General features: G+C 33.5%; 3 protein-coding genes across 4 annotated transcripts in view; all 3 read left to right on the top strand.

Annotated features, from left to right (window-relative positions):
- LOC140442726 (uncharacterized) overlaps window positions 1–12,281 on the top strand; it is a 33,217-nt gene extending 20,936 nt beyond the window's left edge. Inside the window, exons 8-9 of the mRNA XM_072533710.1 lie at window positions 9,435–9,696; window positions 10,479–12,281. Coding sequence (XP_072389811.1) covers window positions 9,435–9,696; window positions 10,479–11,518 — 1,302 coding nt within the window. The 3' untranslated portion in view covers window positions 11,519–12,281. The remainder of the gene's footprint in view (window positions 1–9,434; window positions 9,697–10,478) is intronic.
- Window positions 1,401–5,750, top strand: LOC140443878 (uncharacterized). Of its 2 annotated transcripts, none has more exons than XM_072535385.1 (2): window positions 1,401–2,045; window positions 4,688–5,750. In XM_072535385.1, exons 1-2 carry the CDS (start codon window positions 1,901–1,903, stop codon window positions 5,641–5,643), a joined length of 1,101 nt encoding a protein of 366 aa, XP_072391486.1. In that variant the 5' UTR covers window positions 1,401–1,900; the 3' UTR covers window positions 5,644–5,750. The 2 variants fall into 2 exon arrangements, with proteins under 2 accessions (XP_072391486.1, XP_072391478.1); XM_072535377.1 differs by lacking the exon at window positions 1,401–2,045 and adding an exon at window positions 2,500–2,731.
- A 2,942-nt stretch (window positions 12,282–15,223) lies between the features above and the next one.
- LOC140442714 (uncharacterized) lies at window positions 15,224–15,568 on the top strand. Its single transcript, XM_072533702.1, has one exon. It carries the CDS (start codon window positions 15,224–15,226, stop codon window positions 15,566–15,568), a length of 345 nt encoding a protein of 114 aa, XP_072389803.1.
- The last annotated feature ends 760 nt before the right edge of the window (window positions 15,569–16,328 follow it).

Here is a 16,328-nt window from a genome sequence, read left to right as displayed (position 1 = left end):
TATATGCTCCCAAATACCAGTCTTTCTGATGAATGCTGGTAGGATGAAATACGTATAAAATCGAATATAGATAGGCACTATATGTGAAATCAAAGCTTAACTGTCTTTTCTAGAAAATATATTCAGCAAAATGAACTGGCAGAACAAAGGAATATCCATTGATGGAGAATACCTCAGCCATCTAAGATTTGTAGACATCGTTCTGATTACTAAGAGTCTTGCAGAACTATAAGAACTTATAAGCGACCTAAATGTAGCTAGCAATGAAGATGGTCTAAAAATGAACTTGACAAAAACAAAAACCATGTACAACAAGCTAGTGAATGTCCAAGATGTAATAATAAACACCACTGCACTTGAGACAGTAGACGAGTATGTATACCTGGGACAATTAATGCATAAATCTGGCTCCTTACTCCCAGAATGAAACTGGCTTGGTATCTTTCGGTAAAAATGCAGTTAGGTATATTCAAATCGAAGATTCCAATCCACCTGAAGAAAAAAGTATTCGATCAGTGTGTGTCATGACATACGGCTATGTAACTTTGACACTAAAGACAGCGATATAATTAGCGAAACTCAAAGGTCAATGGAGCGATGTATGTTAGGTATAGCAAAGACAGATCGAAAAAAAAAAATGTCTAAAGACGTAATCCACAGAATTAAATCTTTAAACAGTGGGCGGGACATTTAGCGAGAAAAACTGATAATAGGTGGTCCCCTAGAATTACGCTGTGGTATCCAAGAGACCAAGAAGACATCCAACTATATTTTTTATGTCTGCACTATTTGGTGGTTTTACATGGAATTAAATTCTACTAATTATCCTATCTATTATAAGTATATCTTAGCGTTCTATTTTTACATTATGGATTCATGTTTGCGCTGAAAGGTACCAAGTGGACAAGGTTTTCGCGCGAAGACGAGAATTGAAAAACTTTGATTCCAATTGAAAATACTACTTTCCCTGCTAATCCAGACAAAATGGCAACACAGTGTGAAAATGTCAATGTCAAACTGATACAGGGAAAAGCCAATAATAATTTTGTTTTATTTATATTTAATATTTATATTTATGTAAATATATATATTCAATTCGCTGTGAGTTTCGCCGGTAGCGCTCTCTCGCGGTTTGAAACTTGTACTTTTCTTGTAAATCCGGTGTAAGTGAAATATGACAAAACGAGAAAAATAGATATTTATCTCAAAATACACAGATTATGAACTGAAATATTATTGTAAACTGATTACTGAACGAATACACAGAATGAATAATAAAAGTAATTACGCTTTTTTATTTTATTCATTATAATTATAATATGTAAGATATAAGTTCCTGCGACTGGATGACTACTTACGCAAGAGGCCATTGAGAAAAAGACGAAGTTTATGTAAAAATATTTAAAGGTTAAAGGTTACCTTACCTTACTTACTTTTGTGGAGTGTTTATGTTTACTATTTGAAATATATTTAAAATGGAACAAAGACCTAATTATTATATAAATGCAATACATAAAGTGTTGCTTTTGGGTCTTCTACACTATGTGAGGCAAAAACGACGAGAACGTAGCTCAATATAATATATATTATATTATCAAACAAAACAGCTAACATTTATTGACAATTAATTGAAATAAATATTAATCCATCCAATAATCTGACACATGATACATATATTATGACATATATTATGTCAAAAAATGTCGGATACGACAATCAAATATATTTGTACTTTGTACAAAAAATTTCGTATTTCGTGTCATCGGATATCGGATCTGTCAAAATCCAGTTTACACCTCTTGTTTTCATTTTTCATTCTGTTTACTGTTTTTGCTCAGCGTTATTTTTTGTGTGCGTAGGCCTTAGTACTTAGATATCAATTTGTTTGAATTTTATCAAAATGGATATTAAACATTACACTGGATTTAAGTCTATATCACATGATATCCCATATCAACCAGTTACACCAAAAAAGGGGAAAGATTTAGTTGATGCTGGGCATGTACGCAATGTTTCGAAATATAATAGCTGCATCCAGGCCTCAGGTACATAACTAGGGCTCATTTCTGCATCAGATTTTCTTCCTCCAAGAAAATGATCACTGCAAATTAAATGATGACTTTTTGGAGTCCATAATGATCCATCCTCGCTACAAAATCAATTTTTTTTTTATTTTACACCATAGAAATATTATGTTGTTTGTATTATAGGTTATTTACTTACTTTTTCTTATTGATAGCAATAATCCACTTTTCTCTTTGAACTGTTTTATGCTTGGCAACAGGAAATGAATAAAATTTACAATCACTGTTATACCCAGTATTTTTACATGTATCAATACAACAGCTGCTATATCTTTTTTTTTTGAAAAATCCATATTCGCCATTAATTGAAAATTTACAAGTTAAATGCAGAAAACTGCCACTAACAGCGCTGGTGAAAACTGTCATATCCCCTCTACTCATCGGCTCACAGCGAATTGCCAAAGTATCAATCGAGGAATCAAGTCAAATGGAAGTTAAGCAAGAAGTTAGTGACAAAACTTGTAAAATAGAAATAGATAATAATGCTGTTCTGGATACCTTTAAAACTGAGATTAAAGACGAACCCCAAACTGAAATGATACACGATTCATTTGATTATTTAAACTTGGAGGAATATCCTTTAAAGACAGAAACTGAGTACGATGTAGACAAGCTGTGTCTGCTACAAGTAAAACTAACAAATGAAGGTAAAAGCAATTAAAAATAATTAATGAACATTAAGTGCTCACATTATATTAGTAGATAATTGTTTTGAGTAAGTTTGTTTTAAATAAGGTACATACAGTGCAATGGTAAACTCTGAGTTACCTATAATTCAGTGATAAGGAAGTTGTGCCAAATTATTATGAAAATAGTTTTCATATTTATAAAGCCATCCAGTTAAGACCTATGTGAAGGATTATGTTGTTCCACAGATTAATTTACTTATAATTCTAGTAATTCATATTTAAATTATACTGAACAGTCATGTAAAAAATATTTGTTTTTGCTTTTTTATGCTTTTTTATTGTGGATTGTTTTTTCTGTGCTTTGTTTTGTCTTTCTTGGTAGTTGAGGTGTCAACATTTGTGTCCCATATAGCATAAGATATAGGGGATGAAAAGTGGATGTTCAATAAACATCTGAAGAATTCAGACCATAGGTATCTGAGTTTGATTGGTTTGATGCAACAGAAAATTAAATAAATAAAATTAATTTAGTCCTAAAATAACATAAAATACTTCATCTTATATCATAACATACATATTATTAACACATTGTACAATATATGAAGTTGTTACCATACCATAACCAAATGAATAGGGGGAAAGAAAAAATGGCCCTTAATTTCCAATAGTGCTCAAAAATGCCTGACTAAGGTCTCAGTCAAGTCAGACTACTAGAAGAGAGTCCGTAGAATCTGTATAGTATAGCAGATACCTGTAGGCAACTGTAAATAGCTTCTTATAAGATGTTATAGAAAAAGTACAAATCTTAAAATGGAATTGAGCAGGACATGTCATGGGAATATGTAGACTAAAAATATTATTGAATAATGGCTTAGAGAAAATACTTTAGAAATAAAGGGGCATTGTATAATAAGATGGACTGAAGATTTTCTAAATTAAAACTGTATATGAGGATAAAGTTTATAGGATAGGTAAAGAGATATGTAATCACCTAAAGGAGGCTTAGATTCAGCAGTGAATAAATTTATGAACTGCATGATTAGGGTTTCATGCAGAATAGGCTATTGTCCTGTCCCGTACTTTTTATTCTGTTGTTTAATGGTTTAAAAGCAAATTTATTATATTAATTATATTTTTAGACCAATTTAGGAATTACTTCAGTTTCTACAAGTGGCACTTTTTCTGTGCAATGTATTGTGTAAAAATTTCTATTTGTTTCAAGTTTCTCCTGTTTAAATTGTTTATGACACTATACTATACATGCAACAATTCAATTAGAAGTTTTCAATGTTTTATTGTCTAATATTTTTGAAAATTTATACTAGGAGGGGGACGTAAAAAATGCTACACTTTCTAATGTAATATAGTTTTATTAATTATTACTTTTGGTTAGACTGAAAATCGCTGTAAACTTTTTATTTTAAATGTAATGTTGGAATTATATGCCTAATCTTGGAGTAATATTATTAAATTATATTATTGAACATTACACTAACAGACCAATAAATTTTTGACAGCAAACATCTAATAGTTAATTAGAATTTATAAAATAAAAAAAAATACCTCCTTTAATGTATATACATTACATGTATGTACTGCGGTTTGCATGGATGTATAAACTGTAATTTTAAATTAGAATCAAATTTTCTTAATAATGATTGCCAATATTGTTGTACCTACTTTATTCTTCATAAAATTCATATTTTTGACACACTGCGAATACAACTGAAAAAATTAATATCTGATGATAGTATTTTAGAACTTAGAAAATGCAGAACTTTGTAAAGAATAACTTATTTCGTAAAACTAAAAATACGAAATATTTCCATTTGGTACTGACTAATTGGACAGACACACTGTATATATAGAGTCACAAGCCACACTTGAACAGCAATGTACTAATTTCAATATACATTTATTTTACAAATCTAAATACATATGTAATATTGTATTAGTAGATAATTATGATTTCAGGTTTGATTTGCGAAGACATACAAGTTGATGGAAGCAACGAATTAAAAGATCACATTATAAGTAACCAATATACAACTGCCATTAGTAAGACAAACGCTATAGAAAAACCTTTTGCATGTCAAATTTGTTTTAAAAAGTATGCAGTAAAGAAAAGTTTGAGTAGACATTTGAGAGAACACAAGAGAGAAAAACCTGCCACATGTGAAATTTGCTTTAAGCAATTTGCACAAAGTTCCTCATTAAAAGGTCACATGATTTTACACTCTGGGGAAAAACTTTTTAAATGTGAAATTTGTAACAAACAGTTTGTAACTAATAATAATCTAACAAGACATATGGCAGTGCATACTGATGATAAACCATTTGCATGTGAAATATGTACAAAACAGTTTTTAATAAATAAAGATTTAAGAAGACATATGACAGTGCATACTGGGGAAAAGCCGTTTACATGTGACGTATGTAATAAACAGTTTTCACAAAATTGTCACTTAAAAGACCATATGACAACACATTCTGAAGAAAAGCCTTTTACATGTGAAATATGTTCCAAACAGTATATGCAAAAATCTTATTTAAAATCACATATGAAAAGACACACCGGGGGAAAACCACTTGAATGTGAAATATGCACCAAACAGTTTTCACATATTTCCTCTTTAAAAGTACATATGAAAATGCACACTGGAGAAAATCTTTTTGATTGTGAAATTTGTAATAAAAAGTTTTCACGGAGTTACGATGTAAGAAGACATTTAAGATTGCACACTGGAGAAAAACCTTTTACATGTGAAATGTGCCCAAAACAGTTTTCACAAAGCGCTCACTTAAAAGTTCATATGATGAGAACACACACTGGTGAAAAACCATTTGGATGTGAAATTTGCACCACAAAGTTTTCAACAAGTACTCAATTCAGACAACATTTGAAAACACACACTGTAACAAGCACATAATGTGAAACCAGTGTTCCAAGAATTGAAATTAATTTTTTGTAGATTTGAAAGTTTTGTATCAGCAAGATTTTCTGGATACTTATAAATAAAGAGATATTCTATTAGTAGTTGTAATTTTTATTTCTATTACCTCTATTTAAACCCTATACCGTGTAAAGTATGTACTTTTTCGTGTCTCTAAATGATAGCGGGTATACACAAAGACTCTTTACAGTAGGTACAGAAGAGGTTATAAAGATCCAAATTAATTTATCTGTTATTGAGCATAATAAGTGCAGCTGTTCATCCAATAAATATTTTGGAGTCTGTTTATAATAAGCAAACTGCTCTTTCGTTTGATCTCAGTTCCGTCTTAGAGTTTAAAATAAAATGCCCAGTTCTGATATGGGCTATTTATGCACGAAATAAATAAGAATTTTTTCCCTTATGCCGGCGTGAGAAAGAAGATAATTAGCTGTCGATCGAAGATTGGAATTTGGGTAAAGCACTTTTAGCTGGTATGAGAATGAATTTTGTCATCTCTTTACTTTGATGTGGACAATCGTAGAAGTACGAGGTGTGGGAGTCCAACCCGCGAGGGTTGCTTGTTTTTTTGCAGCAGATAAGTAAATGGCCCAACTCTGCCTGTGGTGACAAATGGGTGGATCGAGTAGCTCAGGAGTCACTACTGCCGGTCCTAACCCGGGTAAAGGAGGAAGGTTGGGCAGTGGGTTGACAACCCACTACCGGAAAAAACACTGTAACGAAACCTGAACATTTGCTCGGAATACAGGACGGAACTTTCAGAAACAACTCAAGCTACGAAACATGGACTATATATTTGGAAGCTGGAATGTGAGGACACTAAATAAACCAGGAGCTCAAACCGCACTTCTGCAAGAACTAAAAAGATATAAGCTCATGATTACTGCTCTTCAGGAGACAAAATGGCTGGGGAAAGGTGGCAGGGACACTAAAACGCACACAATTCAAGGAAGCAAAGAATGTGAAGGATAATGATTTTATGTCAAAAATCATAGACTTTCAAGCAATCAGTGAAGGGATATGCAAACTAATAATTTGCACCCACTTCTTCAACCTAACAATGATAAATATTCATTGCCCAATACAAGAACAAGAAGAGCATATAAAGGAAAGCTTCTATCAACAGCTGGAGATAGTATATGACAATGCGCCCAAAAATGATTATAATTGGTGATATGAATACTAAAATAGGCAAGGTGCCGCAGTTCTATGGCACAACAGAAAAACATCTAATGCACATTGCATGAAACAAGCTAGAATGGGGAGATTTTGATAAATTTTGCCACCAGTAAAAACATGGTTATAAGTTCCACATGCTTCCCACTTAAAGACATACACAAAATAACATGGATTTCACCAGATGGAACCACAACCAATCAAATCGACCATGTGCTGATAGACAAAAGGGCAGCCAGTAGTATCTCAGATATGAGAACACGACGAGGAGCATGCTGTTCAGACCATCTTTTACTCCAAACCAAATTTAGATGCAGAGGTAACAAAGAACAAACAAACTGGACTTGGAAAAACTGAAGATTCATGAATGTAAAGAGAAGTTCGAAGAAGAAGTCGCAAATAAACTAAGGGCGCTAGAACTGCACTCCATGGAGGGCAAATGGAATAATATCAAAACAGCAGTACTGACAGTGACAGCGTCCACCCTAGGAAACAAGAAAAAGGCGAAAAGAGGAGCATGGTTCGATGACGAGCGCAGACAAGCAAGAGAGGAAAGAAATGAAGCACACAAAATGTATATAACAAGAAGAACACGAGAAAGACAAACATCATTTGAAGTCGCAAGACGGAAAGCAGACAAGATAGGTAGAAATAAAAAAAGAGCCTATGAAAATGGACAAATGGAAGAAAATTTCAAAAACAACAAAATTAGAGGGGCAAACGAATAGCTAAAAAAGATAAAAAGTGGGTATAAACCTCAAACATGTCTAGGTAAAGATGAAAGTGGGCAAATAATCAGTGACCAACAGAAAGTCACAGAAACCTGGACAGATTATTTTCAGACCCTACTTGGTACACAAGTCGATATGGAAGATGAAATGGGTACGAACTACGTAGAAGAGAATGGAGTAGAAGCTCCAACCATAGAGGAAGTTCTCGAAGCTATTAAGGCCCAGAAAAACAATAAAACCCCGGGAGTTGACGAAATATCAGCAGAATTGTATAAGGTAGGTGGCGACCACCTAGCAAGTCACATCCACACGCTCATCAAAGACATATGACAAGAAGAAAAAATACCCGATGACTGGAAGAAAAGTATAGTATGCCCGATCTATAAAAAAGGAGACAAACTCCAGTGCAAAAACTACCGTGGCATTTCTCTACTATGTACAGCATATAAAGTCCTCACGTATATTATAAATCAGCGGCTCTATATAAGTGCACCAATAAAAAAATAGCGTAAAGTATTCATGGATAACTGGTCTTTAAAATACTTGCTATATTTCGAGCACTCCGGCTGCGCCGTCGTGCTCGAAAAATTGCGCGTGTTTTAAAGACCTCAATATCCTTCTTAGGGTGCCTGTCCGTTCCGAACGTTGGCGATCATTCTGGCTATGACGACTTTGTTGATTGCTATACGGAATAGCTGTGTTGAGGTCTTTCTATACCATGCTCTCAGGTTAGCAAGCCAGGATATTTTTCTTCGTCCTGGGGCCCTTTTTCCTTCAATTTTACCTTGAAAAACGCATTGAAGTAGCTCTTATCTGCCTTGATTTCTCATTATATGTCCGAAGTACTGCAGCTTACGGCCCTTCACGATGTTGACCAAATCCGCGCTTGTGTTCATCCTCCGCAGTACTTCTTCATTGGTGACTTTGTCCATGGTATCTTCAGGATCCAGGATCAGGATCATTCAGGATTTGTATGGCCATAGCTCAAAAGCCTGAAGTTTTAATAGAGTTTCCGCCTTCAATGTCTGCGTTTCTACTCTGTATAGAAGCCAGGGTTACCAGGTCTACTGATTTTTCAGTAGATCTACTGATTTCAACTTCAATTTACTAAAACTCTTTATCAATCTACTTAAAAATATGTAATGATAAAATCATATTAAAAAAATGATCACTATATCAGTGTTCAATTATAAATTTTGAAAAAATCTATTTATCGATATATATTCAGTATTCTCAATTTACTGAAGAAATAAAATATAAACTGGCAACCTTTCTGGTGCCGACTTCAGTCAATTCCATACGATTACGCGTCCCCTCTCTTTCCTTGTCTAAGGTTTATACCATACCATCAAGCAAAAGCTCGGTGGTTTATACCTAGCTGCCAAGCAGTTGCCAGATAAATTAAACAGGTGACAGTTGCGACAGAGTGGACAACATCACCTATGGTTTTTCAAATTATTTACATGCATTAGAGTGATGTGGATGACATTTTATTTAAAAAATAAATAAACGAATTTTTTTTCAAAAATTAATTTAATTAATTACCATTAATTTAATTTGCGGTCACTTTTTAACTGACAACCCGTTATCAATGTATTCACCTATTCTAATGTGTATAATTTGAGTCTGTTAACTACCTTATGAACGTAGTGAATTTGCAGCGAGATCTCGTACTATAAAAGCATTGTAAAATTTTTATGTTATACCGATATGTAAGATGCACTTAACAAACACTGTATGTATTGTCTTTTTTAAATGACAAATGACATGTAATTTCTAGAAATGATTGGGGTTATTTATTAACCCAATCGTAGAGTTTACAGTATTTTAAACGTAATTTCGTAGATTTGCTATTAATATATTACATACATACATAAAATCGAGCTCAATCAAATGGACGTAATACAACAATTTAATGAAAAACCCTGTAAACCTGAAATACATAATGAGGTTGATGCTCCTTTGAATACCTTCAAGATTGAGATTAAAGAAGAGCCCGAGACAGAGAACGTAAATGATTCATTTGATTATTTAGACTTGAAAGAATATCCCATAAAAACCGAAATAAAACAAGATGAAGATTTACATACACCATTTGAAGAAAAATCAATGATTGAAAGAAGTAAGTGCACAAACATTAATGTACATTTAGGTAGCTTTCGCGTCTTCTCATCAAGTATTACCTTCTTACCTAATTTGACCGTGTATGCTGTACGTATAGGCAACATATCTATCGCAATATGAATGGCGATAATTATTTAGCATTGCTCCAAGATAATGTGCGACCTTTGACAGACTATTGATCCCCACAAATTCCAACTAACACGATATGACTTCTATCCTATTACCAAATCAATGTATTAACTGCAAATTTTTAAATCTGTTACTTAGAAGGCAAAGACCTATGGAATGATCAGTACATTCCCTTCCCATCTTGATCAGACGTTATGTCAAAAATATTATATTATATAAAACTAAATCACTTGGTTCGGCTTACTTAAGAAACTTCTATTTAGGATTACGTGTTGCCAAGACATTTGTGACGGGCATTTTAAATCTATTTACACCGATATTGACATTCAGTTTCTCTTTTGTTTTTTTTTTACAAATTAAACTTTACAAATTACAAATAAACAATATTCCTTATTAATTTTTGAGTGTGTTGTATCGAATTTCTGTAACCATTTGTAATCATCTTTATTTCATGTTAATTTTTAGAATAAATCTGAAAGCAGATAACATTTCGGAAATATTTATGTGTATCTGTATAGAATTTGTATTAATATTAGCTTCCAATCAACAGCTGATATTAATTTTATTTTAATAAGACTTCCTACATTTGCCTCATACATCATTTATTTGTCTTTTTATTATGCAATATAAATTTATTTTAAATGATTTTAGGTTTTCTTTGGCAAGATACAAGAATCGATCCAGGCAACATATTCAGAGATAATGTTACATGTAATGGTAATTTGAACCAATATTTAACTGTTTCTACTGATGTGAACACTGGACAAAAACCTTTTTTATGTGAAATTTGCACCAAACAATTTTCTCGAAGATCCAATCTAAAAAAACATTTAAGAGTTCACACTGGAGAAAAACCCTTTGCATGTGAAATTTGTACTAAACAGTTTTCACAAAGTTCCACCCTAAAAACACATATGAGAGTACACACTGGAGAAAAACCATTTGCTTGTGAAATTTGTTCCAAAGTGTTTTCCCAAAGTTCTAATTTAATAGAGCATATGAGAATACATACTGGGGAAAAGCCATTTGCATGTAAAATTTGTTCCAAACAGTGTATAACAAAGACTGTTTTAAAAGTACATGAAAGAATGCATACAGGAGAAAGACCTTTCTCATGCAAAATATGCAACAAACGCTTTTCAGAAACTTATCATTTAAAATCACACATGACAACTCACACTGGAGAAAAATCTTTAACATGTGAAATTTGCAACCAAATGTTTTCACATGGTTCTCATTTAAAAGTTCATATGCGAAGACACACTGGAGAAAAGCCTTTTTCATGTGAAATTTGTTTTAAACAATATATAACAATGAGTGTTCTAAAGGAACATAAAAGATTGCACACTGGAGAAAAACCTTTCACATGTAAAATATGCACTAAACTGTTTTCGAAAAGTTCACATTTAAAACAACATTTAAAAGTACACACTGGAGAAAAACCATTTGAATGTGAGATTTGCAACAAACAGTTTTCACGAAGGTCTAATTTAAAAAAACATTTAAGAGTACACACTGGAGAAAAACCTTTTGCATGTGACATATGTTCGAAACATTTTGTTCAAAATTCTGATTTAAAAATACATATGAGAATTCACACTGGAGAAAAACCTTTTCCATGTGAAATTTGTCCTAAACAGTTTTCTCAAAAATCAACTTTAAAAGCACATATAAAAATACACAATGGATAAAACTGGTCACATTAACATTAACTTTACAAGGTTACCTCTGAAGAACTAGGAGGATGCAGTAGACTTTGTGAGAGCCAGTAATGTAGTAGAAATATATTGTTAAACTTTCTTTACTGAACCAGTCTGAATCTAGTACTTAAATTATTAATTATTTTTTGCTAATACTGAATAGGTAAAGATAAAACAGTTATGCATTAAAATAACTGTTGACCTACCTGAACAGACACCTAGACTGGTACTAGAAATTTGCAATTGATGGAATCGATTTAGCTCTAGATGAAAATTAATTGTACCAGTTTTCGTTTTTTTTTTTAACTAGACGCATTTTGGAGGAATTAAAAAAATACTAACTACATGGTGCCATCTTCAAAGAGCTCTAGCTCCCTTAGGAAGCATTTTCGGACTAGGTGAATTGGGTTATTGTCTTAAAATTATCTGAGGAATCTCAGATTTTCATTTGTCAGGAGAGTTTTTGGACTTTGAACTTTGATATACAATTAGACCAAGCAGACATCAGAGAAAAGTGCCCATAAACAATAACCAAGATTAGAACAGCAGTAGCCAAATTGAAAAACAATAAATCACAGGGATTGGATCAAATAGCATCGGAACTACTGAAAGTAGGAGGAGATGTATTACTAAAAACAATACATAACCGCTTTAAAAATTCGTGATGAGTTTAAAGATTATTTTATATCTGCAAATAAGAGAGTAGAATTTCAAGAGCATGCCATTCAAATACATAATTTGTAAAAAAAAACAAATAAATTATTACAACCAAATTATTTATTATTTCTGTCTTCTATTACAGCCTGTTGAATATGTTCAAAAATTGTGGTTTCCAATTTAGTTTTAATATTGGGACATTTTATTTCTTTCATTTTTGAACCACAGTATTTTAAAAAATAATCAGTAGCATCTGGCTTGGGGTCCTTAGGTACTGCAATTCTATTTTTATATGTGTCGAAATTTCGCCCAATCATGTGCCGAATCACATACAATTTCCGATAAAAGAACTTGCATAGTGTCATACAGAGCACAAATGTACGTGCAAGAAACGATACAAGAAAACATAAATAACTTTCTATATCAGAAACGATATAAGAACTGATACAAGAAAATGCATAGTGTCATACGGCCTTTAAAGGTTATCACACAGATTTAATTCTACTTTTAAATAATTTTGATTGTCCCAAATAATCAATAATCACAGTAAGACACGCAAAATCAATGGTGAAACAGAAAATGGAAAATTATCTCAGACACTTGGTACATTCAAGTGGCGTATCCAGTCGGGGGGGGTTTGAGAGTGATTTTGATATAGGATTTAGATTTTTGCACCTTTACGATTGATATGATTTGTGCCTCATGTAAGGGAACCAAGTGCAAAGAAGGGTACAACATTAAAGGGTCTTATACAAAAAAAAATAATTTAAACTCATATACTCTATGACAGTAAAATCAAGTGTACAAGACTATTAAACCAAAGGAAAGTTATTAAAATATAAATACTGAAAAATTAAGGACTGTCAATGATTTCAACTAGGTATTTTAAAGACAATTAATTTAAACCCACCTATCCTATGGCTACAAAATCAAGAACAAACCAAGGATAAATAAGTATACACCAAAGTTAAGTAATTGAAATGCAATAATTCTATGTACGTGTAAACATTAATGAATGTATTGATCAGCTTCATAGCTTTATCATCAGCCCTAAATAAATGAACTGACATCGATAATTTAAGCCAGATTTATCACGATCTTATTTTATATAATAAGTAAGAATCACATCATATCCCTTGTTCCGAGTTAAACGAATAGTCTAATATTAATACGCCATTCAAAACCTCCCATTCGAACAAATGATTCCACGAACCCTATATATTTCTTCTGCAATTGATGACCACCAACTGAGGGATAGAATATATTCACACATGCATGGATGCTCTCATTTCGTAAACAAAGTAAATCGCAGTGTCTTTTCGATCTACGTTGTCACCACAAGAAAACCAAAAGTTATTTGCTCTATATGTTAAGTAACCTTGCAGTTTCTAGAACATCTGAAAAACTATGAATTGTTTTGTAATTACGGAAATCCATCATTTTAGTCATTTAAACTTCTTCATTATATTTGTAGAGAACTAAGGAAGCTTTTGGAAATTTAAAAACGTACTCAATAAATAAACCAATGAAGCAGCTGGCTCCTTTTTTTCCAAACAAAAATGACTGAATAAACCTCTGCATCCACTTGCTCAATACATTTTAAATCTAAATTAATTTAAGCAAATATATCGGATATGATTTAAAAAACTGAATAGAAATCTACGTCAGGGCTCTAACGTCCTGATCATTTTATTTATCCAGTGTTAAATATGGTTTTCAGAATTAATTACTTTGTTTTTACTAGTACTGAGGAGATTGATGGAACCAAGATCGAAGAGCTTTGAGCCTCGTAACGGGTATTCTTCATACAAAATGACTAAAACTGTAATACACATAATAAGACTAGATGCAGGTTACACATGCTATCTAACAAACAAAAATTAATACAACAAAATTCAAATAAAAAAACCTATGTACTATAACTAAATTGAAAAATAGAAAACTTTTGAGCTGGATAAAAAAACAATGTATTTTAAATATTTATTTAAGCATCATATACAATTATAAATTTAAGATTTCTTCGAGTGTCACAATCTGAGCTATTCATGTGACCAGTGTCTATTATGATTTGTTGAATGTTAATATTAACCATATTTTTTTCTCTGATTGAATTCTCTTGATCTCGTAACAGAATTGCGCCATAAATAATAAAAACCTGAAAGAAAAATCCTTGAGGAAAAGGCTGAATAGGTGGAAAACCTAATGAAAGCTCCTTAGAAGACAGAAATTCCCTACGGTATGGAAAACACCTTATCCTCATCCCTAAACCTGGGAACGAAATGGAAGAACCGGGTGCTTTTAGGCCAATATGCTTGCTAAATATACTAGGCAAGCTATTCGAAATCCTCATATAAAGTCAAGGCTCTAAAAAGAAATTGAAGAAAAGAGTGCCATGTCGAATCGTCAGTATGGGTTCAGAAAAGACAAATCTCCTATAGATGCCATAAACAGGTTAATAAGGGAGAAAGAAGCATGCAGGGGTAGGTGGATAGTGGCACTCTTCTTGGACATCAAGAACGCATTCAACAATGCGAGCTGGGTTGGAAATCATCAGACTATTAGAAGAAATAGAAATATCCCCATATCTGTAGAACTTAGTGAGGGATTATTTTACAGATAGAATCATTAATATAACTAAAGATGACATAATGAAAACATCTGCGGGAGTACCACAGGGATCTGTCCTAGGTCCGTTGCTCTGAAATGCACTCTATAATGACGTATTGGAAATAAATCTAGGAGAGGGAATACATGCAATTGCTTACACAGACGACCTGATCATAACACAACCCTTGAATTAGTTAAGATGTGGTTAAGAGAAGAGAGAACTGACGCTAACCATACAGAGGAGACCACGGAGGCCATAATCTTCAAGGGTCCAAGTGCGAGAGAGTATATCTCCTCCTGGGAGAAAAGATCCTACCTGCCAAGAAAGTCAAATATCTGGGCGTAATATTGGACACCAAACAGAGCTTCGGTGAACACATAATATACGCTGCGAAAAAAGTCAATCAAAGAACAGCGGCTCTAACAAAGATCATGCCAAACATAGGAGGTCCGGAGACAGGTAGAGGGAGAATTTTCATCGAAGCGGTCCACTCCACCATATTATACGCAGCACCAGTATGGCAGCAGGTAATGCATAAACAAAAATACAGCAGAATTATGGAGAAAGCTCAGAGGAAGGCTCTGCTGAGGGTCGTCTGCGCATATAAGACGACTTCGACAGTTGCCTTACTAGTGATAGTAGGGGTGCTACCAATTCACCTACTAGTTAGAGAAAGAGCAATCGCGTACGGCATGAATCAAAACCATAAAGCAGATGAGAGAAGTATGACCAACGCGAAATGGCAAGAAGAGACGAACATAGGGCTGAATGGATAAGAACACTCATACCGGTCGTAAGAGACTAGGTAGGACACGGCCATAGAAAGACTAACTACTTCTTCACACAGTTCTTTACGGGGCACGGCTCTTTCAGAGCCTACCTGATAAGGATACGGAAGCAAGAAGACAGCAACCGCGTTGACGGCGGGGTTAACGACACGGTGCAACACTATGTGTTCCATTGCAAAAGGTTCACGAACGAGAGAGCGAAGCTACCTATACGTAAGGGTGGGAGAAGTTAGAGCGAATGGCATATTGGAAGTAGCGACAAGAGGAGAAAATAAATACAAAAAAATCCTGGGGGCAATAGCTAGAATAATAAAAAGGAATCGTGCAAAGAGAACGACAGCAGGCATAAACACTAAAGGGAAAAAATAGGAAGAAAAGGAAGGCACGCATTCGTGTTAGGACTGTCTAAACAATACTAGCCGCGCGTGTGTAGCTGAGGATGGTTTTAGTTGGTAAGCAGGGCATCCTGGACGCACCCGAGGACACGACTTCCAAGAGGGGAATGCACTCAGGCGTATCCTTTTACTCTGAATCCAACACAAGTATTTGGAACATTTTTACACCCTCAATAAAAAAACCATCGGATATCATAAAACTGACACAAATGGAAAATAAAATGCGACATGGAAATCACACAGCCCTAGTAGCGAAAAATGAAGACGACTTACAAAGAATACTGTATAGGGAAGAAGGGAACACGAAAACGATATAAACAGAAAAGCAAAAGAACACGAGTTCACAAAAATGG

This window comes from Diabrotica undecimpunctata, chromosome 1 (genome assembly GCF_040954645.1).
Source record: "Diabrotica undecimpunctata isolate CICGRU chromosome 1, icDiaUnde3, whole genome shotgun sequence".
Classification (NCBI taxonomy): domain Eukaryota; kingdom Metazoa; phylum Arthropoda; class Insecta; order Coleoptera; family Chrysomelidae; genus Diabrotica; species Diabrotica undecimpunctata.
Note: the sequence above shows the minus strand (reverse complement) of the source record. Positions and strands in the feature narration are given on the sequence as shown.